Source organism: Peromyscus leucopus, chromosome 5, assembly GCF_004664715.2.
Source record: "Peromyscus leucopus breed LL Stock chromosome 5, UCI_PerLeu_2.1, whole genome shotgun sequence".
NCBI lineage: Eukaryota > Metazoa > Chordata > Mammalia > Rodentia > Cricetidae > Peromyscus > Peromyscus leucopus.
The window spans coordinates 43,076,370-43,086,706 of record NC_051067.1 but is presented as its reverse complement, the minus strand read 5'-3'; the positions used below and the strand labels follow the sequence as shown (position 1 = coordinate 43,086,706).

Genomic DNA, 10,337 nt, shown 5'->3' with positions numbered 1-10,337 from the left:
GCTCAGGCCAGCACTCCACTGGCTCAGGCCAGCACTCTAGCAGTATTCTCAGCACTGACATGTGACTAGAAGTATATACTGCTCCACTCCTGACACACGGAATTGCCAGCAAGTTTGTTCCATTGAGTTCCTGAGGTCCTGTCCCAAGAACAGACCCGGAGAGCTCCCTCTACTCTCCCTAAGCCTGAGTAGCCCTTCTTGGTTGCACCCCAGCCTCCTTCCTTGTGGTACTGCTGAGGTGGGCATAGTTTCAGAACAGTGTAGACCTGGGACTGATCTGCACTGAATCTTTTTCCACCCAAGCTTGCAGCATCACAGCTGCATGCAGCTAACTTTCCTAGAGCGACAGTCAATGGTGGAGACTCAGTCTGTCCCTCTGGGAAGCTGAAAGTAAATTTGGAAAAACAGTTGATGATGTAAATTAATTCATATTAATCCAAGCTAAGTAGACATCCAGGAAAAGTGGCAGCAAAGGCATCCATGCCCTTTGCAGGTAGCCTTGGAGGTAAGCTATGAGACCCCTATCTCAGGACAAGATATTCCAATAGAACCATACAAAACGCAGGACAATGGTTTCTATGCCCCTCCTCCCTCTGTAACCCCATCACTCCTGGCCAAATATATAACATATATAAAGCAAAACAGTCAATTTGATATGTTGGATTTATTATTTTAAAATTGTATAAAGAGCACATGTGCATGAGTTTAAAAACACAAGTGAAATGTAAGGAGTTAAAAAAGAAATACAAAAGAAATCTGAGACATGAAACAAAAAAAATACATTCTGTGAATTGAAATAAAAATGTATCTCACTCACTACAAAATTGTTATTTCAATATATTAAGCAGTCTTTTGATTCGGATGCAGCACAAAACTGAGTTATTCATTATCAGGTCAGACGGAGACTCACAGAAGAGAGGAAGGACCACAGCACGACCCAATGGCCGCAGGCAGGGATGATGTAAGTGGAGGTGGAGCAATGTCCATGAGGTATCGCCATAAATAAATTCCTTAGCTCATCAACACCCAGCAGTGAGCAGATCCACCATTTCCTGTCAGGGGAAAGCCAGCTCCACCTGTTTTCCTAGGATGACTTGCAGTGAGGGTTCTTCACACTTAGAGAAAGAGTGGAGACAAATATTGAGTAGTGGTTGGACCCCAGGGCTATGCTACCTACCAGTTTCCCAAGTCTGTACTGCAGGTGGCAGAGACTCACAAAGGACACCATGACAGCAGAGCTTTATTTCAAAGGGCTTCACAAGAAGTCTGACTATTTCATGTTGACAGTTCTGCCTCTTGTATTTGGCTGCTGTGGCGTGCTGTGTGCTAACATTGACAGGGACACAGGGCTCGTCTGCTCTTGTATGGCATGAGCCAGCAACCTATGTGCCCGCCTGCCTGCCCTTGTTTCAAGAACCACAGTCTGACTGCTTCTTCCCTGGTGGCTACGGCCAGAAGTGCTGCTGCCCTTCGCCTGCTGCTTACTGTCCTTGCATGGAGGATGTTGAAATGACTTCCATGTCATTTGAAGACACTCACCAATGTCCATGCTGAGTTCACAGCTTTCCTATCAGAAGTACTAACACCCTGAAGATGCATTCCTGTAGGAAACTGCAGAAATCTCTGGGGTACAACTAGGTGGACTTGAGCTCAGGTCCCCATTTCATGCTGTGCTACCCCAGACAAACTCCTTACCTATCCTTCTCCATCCAAAAGTGTGACATGGAGGTAACAGCAATCCCATATCTCACAGGATCACTGACCTCAAAACATGATAAGGTAATGGTTGTTTGAAGGAAGCCAACACTCAGCATTGACATTCTGGCTAAGTTAATGCTCATTTTCTTAGAAACGTGGGTCTCTGGGGACCTTTAAAACTATGCATTCCCAGCCCATACACAGTGTGAAGGCCTCGACCTGAGTAAGGTGCAGTTATTACACATACACAAGCAGAACAAGCCTGGCCCTGCCTGGCTGCACACTCCAAGACACTTCCGTCAAATCCACCCAAAGGAAATGCCCACATTTAAACACTTTGCTGGTACAATTTCACTTACGCACACTCACTTCATAGAGCAGAACTCATAGTTCTAAAAGCGGTTTCTCGCTGTCCTGTTTTTCCTCAGCTTCTTCTTCAGAACCTAGGAGGTGGGAAAGAAAAGGAAAAACAGGGTCTCATTGTGTTAACATTACAAACTTCTTCACTGTAATGTAGACATAAATTCATAAAATTCTATGTAAAAGATACATGTTTAATCTTCAAGAGACTGGAATTTCTAAACTGCCATTTTAAAGTCTGACCTTCGGTCCTCTAGGAGGAAACTTAAACACCACTTATACCTATAGCTTGGTGAAGTGGACTCGCTTACGTACTAGTCAAAGGAACTCACATACCAAGAGTTATAGCTGCTAGATTTCATCTCCCTCTTTGTTAAGACTTGTGAGTTTTAAACTTTATTTTGCATGTATAGATGTTTTGTCTGCATATGTGTCTGTGCAGCACACGCATGCCTAAACATGGGTATTGGAGCTCCTAGAACTGAAGCTGCAGACAGATGTGAGCTGCTCTATTGGGAATTGAATCCAGGCACTTTGGAATGGCAGCCAGTGAGGAATCTCTCCAGCCCCACTGTGAATACAATCCTAAGTGGAAATCATATTTAATGTAGGTGTATTTAAAAACCACTGCACAGGCTGAACTGGGCACACTGACGGCTCCTAATGCTGAAGGAAGGACCACATGCCGAGGAACCACTGACTAGCTCTTCTGCACAGATGGTTTTCAGCCGTAGGTTTTTCTACAATTGAACAAGCCATCGAGCTCTGAAATTCCTTCCTCTGGATCAATACTAAATAAAAATACTATTTGTCATCAAGACTTTTTCTCTAAAGATCAGAAATCAGAGCTACCTGTCTGAGTTATATTTCTGTGAAATAACTAGCACTCATTTAAAACTAATTTATATGTAACATATAACAACATGAAAATTATTGTAAAAGCAAATTCATAACAAATAGTTAAATAAAGTTTGCACACTCTAAACTTGAATATGTCAAAATTAAAAAGTCAAATGTATATATACAAAGGAGAAATAATAGAAAATAACCAAAACCACATATTTTTGAATATTTCAAAATGTCCACAGTCAAATGATAGTAACTAGTGTTTAACTCATAACTCCACAAACAGAATCTTGCTTTTACTATAGGAAATACAGGCACGGGTGGTGGTGGTGGGGTGGTGGTGGTGGTGGTGGTGAAATCACATACATACAACTAGAAGAAAACACCATGAGCTGTGAATTCCGACACTGCTCTGTAGTTTGATGGACAGGTCAGCTTTGAGTTTTTATGGAAGTGTGTATTATTCTCATTATCAAGGAGGGATTTTAAGAAGGAGAATGAGGAAAGTAAGGCTCAGGTAAGGAGGTGGCAGTCTCGTGGACTGCAGTAACTGTAAGATGATGTGCTCTCAAGGGCGTCTTTAGAGACTTCTACTCAATAAAGCAGAGATCAAGCATAGTACAAGGGAAGGCATGGTGGAGAATCTTAAGATTGTGCCTCACATTTTAACCTCTCGAATGTTAACCATTTCAGGTGAATTTGGAGTGACTAGGTAACGGTAAATTGCTGAGGCTTCACCTCCAGCCCACCAACTGCTTACTGTATTTGATGGAGCCTCTGGGTGGGCTATTACCTTTCAATGTGGGGGGGGGCATGCACAGAAGGATGTTCAAACCGCATTCCTGCTCTCAGGCTCAACTGACAGCTGCCTGGCCAATGGCGTGAACGAGGGTTTCTGTCTTGGGTCTTCTACAGACAGCTCCATTCTGCCACTTGGCAGAGGAGAGGGACTAGTGCAGGGGCTTGAGCCTGACTGCTGCCTAGTCACTGGATACCACCAAACATGGCGGAGTCCAGAGACGTCTGGGAAGTGAGGCTTCAAAAAGAAATTGAGAATGTAAGAGTCAGAGCCTGGGGAGGAGTGCTGTGAAATTCTGTCCACTAGGCTTGACCTTTCACACACACGAACTCACAGCAGCTGCTGCTACCCGCATAAGATCAAGCAAGTGAAAATGCCAGTGTGGAAGGAGGAGGGCACCTAAGGGCCCACCCTAGTGGGGGAGCATCTGGCAGTAGGTGGCTTCTGGGGCAGGGAGAGCCGCTTATTAGGGGTTTGACTGTCCATTGGTAGGCTGTCCATGCCCTGATGGATTACTCCACACCCCACCACCCTGTCCAAATGCGCAGCACTAACTGGACTCAGTGGACTGAAGAGAAAAGAGAAGGTCAAGCTGCGAAGCAGATGTGCTGGAGGCGCTCACAGAGGGAGGGAGGGAGGGAGGGAGGGAGGGAGGGAAGCAGGGAGGGAGGCAGGCTACATCTTAGACACAGGAAGTCTTCAAAGAATAAACACAAGTTTCTTAAAACTCAGACAAGTTTAAAATCAAGTTTTTCAGATAAGGGAAACAAAACATATACAAGAGAAGAAGCATTATTCCACATAGTGTAATTTCATGGTTAATTTACTAAGTGAACAAAGCTGTCCTTTCGAGAAAGGAAAAAAATACAAATTTAGAACTCCAATACTATAAAGTCAACAAAATGCAACAGAAATTATAGGAAGTGTTATTTAAAAAACACAACAGGCTAATGCGATCCTTCTGAAAAAGACAAAAAGTCAAAACAAGTTCTCTGTGTGCCTCCAAATACCCTATCTATGCAGGAAGACATCAAAACAGCAGTAATAAATAGTCAAAGGACACAGAATCAACTTAAGAAAGTAAAGAAAAGCCATGATGAAGAGCAGCCAGAGACTGTCAACGAGGGTAAAGATTAAACTGAACAGAGACTGGGAAAACAAGTCCTAGAAGGGAAAGCTGAAGAGTCGGAGTATCTGTGAGAAGGGATTCGGGAAAGCGAGAGCAGGCAGCAGGAGCATCTGGCTTCACTAGGAAGTGACAACAGCAGAAGAGAGCACAGGACACTGAGCAGAGACAGACACTGGCCGGTGACACCGACATGTGCACTGGGGATGCCGGGGACCAGGAAGATGTTTGAGAAAATTCCAGGAAATTTTCCTGGGTTCGTTGAGAGCCACCACCTCCCCGATCTAATGGGCTGGAGAAGTGTGAACACGGACCTACACAAAGGGCCCCCTCACCAGCCTGTTGGTAACCAGGGAGCACAGCAAATCAGCAGGTCAGAATGTATGGGACACCAGGAAAGAAACTACAGCTTTAAATGCCCGTCTCAGACAGTAAGAAAGGTCTCGAGTCAACCAAGGAAAACTAAGTGACTCTTTTTAAAAAGGAGAAAGAGAATGTGGTAAACCCAACCCAAAAGGAGTCAGAGAAACAACTGACTTAGCATACTTACAGCAAATGACTTTTAACAAATGTCAAGTGGGTTCAGTGGGGAGTCACTGTTTTATTAACTGTTTCAAGGACAAATGGACAGACAGCCAACATCAAAAGAATGTACATGTAGTCATTTATTTCTTCTATAGATGAAAAGTAATTATTATATCATAATCCTAAAAAAATGCAAAACCAAACAAATGAAGATACCCAAATCTTAATTGAAACTTCTAGACAGAAACCACAGGTAAATTCCTTTATGATTTAGAGTGAAGGTAACATGACTACAAATACACTTTCCTCAAAAGAGCAAACCCATAAACTAGGCTTAGTTGTTAAAACATAATGCTGAGAAGAGCACAGGACGGGCACCCCATGGCAGTGGGCCTGAAGACTGTTGGCCCGGGACAAATGCTTCAGCCTTGGTCAGAGAAGCTTCCTTCGGCCGCCCACAGAGGTAAATGGAGATCTCACGGCTGCGCGGGGTGCTGAGAATAAGAGTCCTGAGTGCTAAGTTCTACCAAGGCTCACTCTCAATCAGGTTCATGAGTACATGTGGAATTTTAGTGCCTTTATCGGGACTGGCACAGAATAATATTACACAATTTGAGATATTCATCTATCCATCTGTCCATCCATCCATCCACCCATCCATCCATCCATCCATCCATCCATCCATCCATCCATCCACCCATCTGTCTGCTTCACTAGGATCAAGCCCATGGTTTTCCATACACTACAGACAACACTGAACTAGACATCTTCAGTTACAAACTAGTCTGCCCTTCAAAACCAGACTTCCCACGGGGGTAAAGAACTGTCCTGACCTGAGCGTCCCACGTTGTTCATCGCTGCTCTCTGACCACATTCAACGCCGTCACTCGGCACCTGGCGGACCTGCCTCCCTCCTCTGAGCTCAGCACATACAAGCATCAGGCCGTTGTCAGACCCAACAGTAAGCTCGCGAGCAAAGCATTGGCAGTCCCAGCAATACATCTGCTAGGACGTGCTCACCTCCTAATGCCCACTCTAAGCTGCAAGTTGTCCTTTCTTTAGAAAACACTCTCATTTACACTTCCTTCAATTCCCTCCTCTACTTAACTCCACCCTCCACCAGACAGACACCTCTCATGTGCCAGGTCGTAGTTTGGGTGCTGGGAACCAAGGCAAGCAGGCAGCCCAGTCTCCGACACACCAGTCTCTGTGGACAAGCAGTACTGCTCGCTCTCAGCTCTCAGCGCTCTGAGAGCTACAGGAGGGAACAGTTCCAGAACATTACCTTCCGCAGTAATTTTACTGTTTTCCAAATTGAACATTCAGATAATAAATGTAACACAAGAAAGCAAGCCCTTTGAGCATCCACCGTTCACCACTACTAATGCGCATCTTGTGTAAATACAGCAGCCACCTGAAGGAACATTACAGAATTGTTTCTGGTCTCACTGTCATCATAACCCAGTGTAGTTCCCCCAGAAGACCACTAGGTGGTGGCAGACATCACAGACAGGCCCCACATTGGTCTAGAAAGATTGAAAGGGAACAACTGCTTCATGGTATTATTGGTCTACTGATCTGAGCTCCTTGTTAAGAAAACAAACTGGGTTTGAGAAACTGCATCAGCATGGGGAAACTAAGCTAAAATAGTTACATTTGAATTAGATTATAAATCTCATTTTTCAAACAAGTCCTATGACATAAAATATCTGAATCAAATACTCATTATTAAGTAGTAAAATGTTTCACCTTTAATTCTATTTTCTACAGCTTCGATCTGATACCAACATACACCTGTACTTCACAGGGCCTACGATTTTTCCATTTCAGGCTGTCTTAGATCCCACACCAATAATCCACAATGTAAATAACTGCAAGTTCCTCTAGTTCACACTACATAGGGCTGCACCTTCCGTTACTTCCGTAATCCTTTCTGCCTGTTAGTAGAATTTAAAACGGTCCTTCTATCTAACGTTGGCACCACAACAATGTAGCCTCTAGCTCAAGTTACATCACAGAGGCAGAGGCAGACTAATTGACTGCTAGAGACAGGACAGAGGGCACAGGGTGGAGGGCTGTAGACGGGAGCTAGAGGTTCAAGGGTACCCTACCCAAGAGAGCAGGAGGGTGGGCAGGCGGGGAAGGCTGAGTGGAGGTTCTTGGAGCTTTAGCTAGAGCTACAATGTTCAGAACAGAAGCATCAAGATGCAGGATGGTTTGCAGGCTTTGGAGCCAACCTTTTCTGGAAAGTTAAGAAGAGAAAGAAGGCAGGTGAGAGGTGGGCCAGGGAGTGAGAGGGGCCAACAGAGGCGATTTTGGCCAGGTCACTAAAGGCTTTGGGCAGGGAGCTTTTGGCCCAGCTACTCTGGCACTTCCACTGACATGGACAGCTGTAAGCATGCAGGCGTGAGCATGGACTCTCACACTGGAGCCAGCACTGGGCCCAGCACCACCGTTCACTGTGACGCTGGCACACATCTGTTCCGTGCCTGACCCTGCTCTTCTCTACACCGCTACAATAAGCTCACCTCACAGAGTGGTTATAATATGTGAATGAGTGAACACCAGCAGATCCCTGGTACCCGGTACTTGCCTATAAAGTTCTGGCAACTTAAAAACATGTTTTATATTGTATCAAAATAAATGTAAATAAAATCAAACATTTTAGACATCTTTTACCTCACCCACTATAGCATTTTAACAATTTTGAAGTGTTCCATGCAGTGGTATTAAGGTTCACATTACTTTGCACCCATCAACAGGATTCATCGGCACAACTTCCTCCATCCTGGGCAACCACTATTTTACTGACTCTTGGGATCTGACCTCACTGGCAACCTTAGTAACAGGAATCATGCAAGTGTTAGATTTTTGCATCTGGCTTATTTTATTTCACATATTCTGCTCAAGGTTCACAGATATTGTGGCATGGGTCAGAATTTAATTCCTTTTTAAAGCTATAGTATGGCCCACTGGGTGGATATGTCAAATTTTGTGTTCACCTGTTGATAGCTACTGTATACAATGCTGCTGTGATTACAGGGGCTCACTGTGTCTCTTGAGTTTGTTTTCCTTTCTCTTGGTCAGACAGCCAGAGAAGCAACTGTTGAGTGATATCATAATTATATGTTGAATTTCTGTGGGGCTGCGCTGTTTTGTCCTCTCAACTGTTGGGCATACAAGTTTGACTTGTTCCATGCCCTCACCAAAGGAGGGGATTTTTAAAAATAATACTACATTAATGGGGCACAGTGATACCTTAGCATTGTTTTTGCTTGTATTTTTCCCAAAGATTATTGGCGTTGGCATGCTTCCACATAGAAGTGGCTTTCTGCATACCTCCCTAGGAAAATGTTTATTCTAGAACTTTGTGCATTTTTGGTCAGGACCTGTTGCTGCTGCTATAGTTAAGTGCATTGTTATTTTTAAGAGCACTCTGGCAGCTGGTTATTGAGTAGCTGTGCAGAGCGGAAGTGACAGACAGTAAACCAAGAAATGGTATCTGGTTGGAACTGGTACAGATGGTGTGACTTGAAGCAGAGGATGCAGGCCGAAGAACACAGGGTAATCAAAAGCCTATGGATGATGAGGCATCAGCCATGGGAGAGGGAGGTGGTCTTGAGACACGTCCTGAAGGGAGCACTTAGATGGAGCTGCCTCTCTCAGCCAGGAGCAATCCTAGAGGAAGGCTGGTTTGGGGATGGAGGCTCAGATGAGGACAGAATCGAGTCTGCTCCCTTCTTCCTTTTTTCTGGGACATACATCACAAGTTCCAGTATCCATGCCATTCCAGGACTTCTGTCTTTAGAACTGTCTCACTCGTCTCCTGGGAGACTCTCCTACTCAGTTCTACATCATGGCATGCTCAGTATCTGCTGAACAGCCTGGGAAATAGACAGGGCAGGAGAGGGAAAATGGAGAGGCTTCAAGACAGACAAACACAAATGTAAGCGATTGCTTTACCTGCTTCAGACTCAGGCGGGGAGTAGAACTGACCATCAGAAAGTCCTGCAGGGATGAGGACTGCCCTCTCCGATGCATCCTGAACTAGCAGGAGTCCTGAGAGAGAAGAAATGAAGAGGCTAAGAACCACACAGCCTTCCTGGTATCTTCCTGGCAAGATTAACTGTTGCAATAATGGTATTTCAATACTTCAAATATACTATTAGCAAAACAAGGTACTTTGAAATCTTTCAACCATCAAATAAAGATTTCATTAATAAACTACACATAAGCCCTGTGAAGATAAAAGAAAAACAGAAAATAAATAGTTTTAGTAATCATTTCCAATTACTCCTGGGCTCACTATTCAAAGCTTCAATCCCTTGAGTAGTCTCATTCCACCACAAACATCAAAACCAACTTCAAAACCAAACACTAAGTGAAATCAAAACTGAGTCTGCATGGACAAATGGTCTACCATCTAGACTTGGTTAGGGAAACAGCAGATGCCAAATGTAATGCCTACATGGCCTTTTAGAGTGCTGCAGATAATAAATTGTTATTTATTTTACTTTTAAATATTTTTTAAACTATGTGAGTATGTGCATGCACGTGCTACAGGATGCCTGTGTATCTGTGTCTATTGGAGTATGTTCATGTGGGTGCAGGTATTCACAGACCCAGAAAAGGGCATCTGGTCCCTAGAAGCAGGAGTTACAGTCAGTTGTGAGCCACCCTATTTGGGTACTGGGAACCAAACTCAGGTTCTCTGTAAGAGCAGGTCACACTCTTAACAGTGGAGCTACCTCTCCCGCCCTGGTGTCTATTTAAATTTTCTCAAAGAAAAATACGGTTTCAAAAAGCAGAAAGAGGAGTGACAGAACCTCATATGAGGAGGAAGACTGTCCATCTTTGAAGCTTTTTTGCTTAAATCAGTGTCAGTGTTAGGAACTGTGGTAGCAAGTACCTGGCAACACAGCAGATACCAGGTACGTGTCCTGTGTGCCACTACAGTGAAGGCAAATGCTGCTTTAAACTTCA

At 44.2% G+C, this 10,337-nt stretch overlaps 1 protein-coding gene across 2 annotated transcripts in view; it reads right to left on the bottom strand.

Annotated features, from left to right (window-relative positions):
* Positions 1-645: 645 nt before the first annotated feature.
* The window catches only part of Stard3nl (STARD3 N-terminal like), a 39,875-nt gene continuing 30,183 nt past the window's right edge, over positions 646-10,337 (bottom strand). Inside the window, exons 7-9 of one of the 2 annotated variants that reach the window (XM_028860147.1) lie at positions 9,318-9,413; positions 2,068-2,141; positions 646-1,115 (exon numbers count right to left, since the gene is read on the bottom strand). In XM_028860147.1, coding sequence (XP_028715980.1) covers positions 2,083-2,141; positions 9,318-9,413 — 155 coding nt within the window. In that variant the 3' untranslated portion in view covers positions 646-1,115; positions 2,068-2,082. Of the gene's footprint in view, positions 1,116-2,057; positions 2,142-9,317; positions 9,414-10,337 lie in introns of both variants that reach the window. The other variant, XM_028860154.2, reaches the window with a different exon arrangement.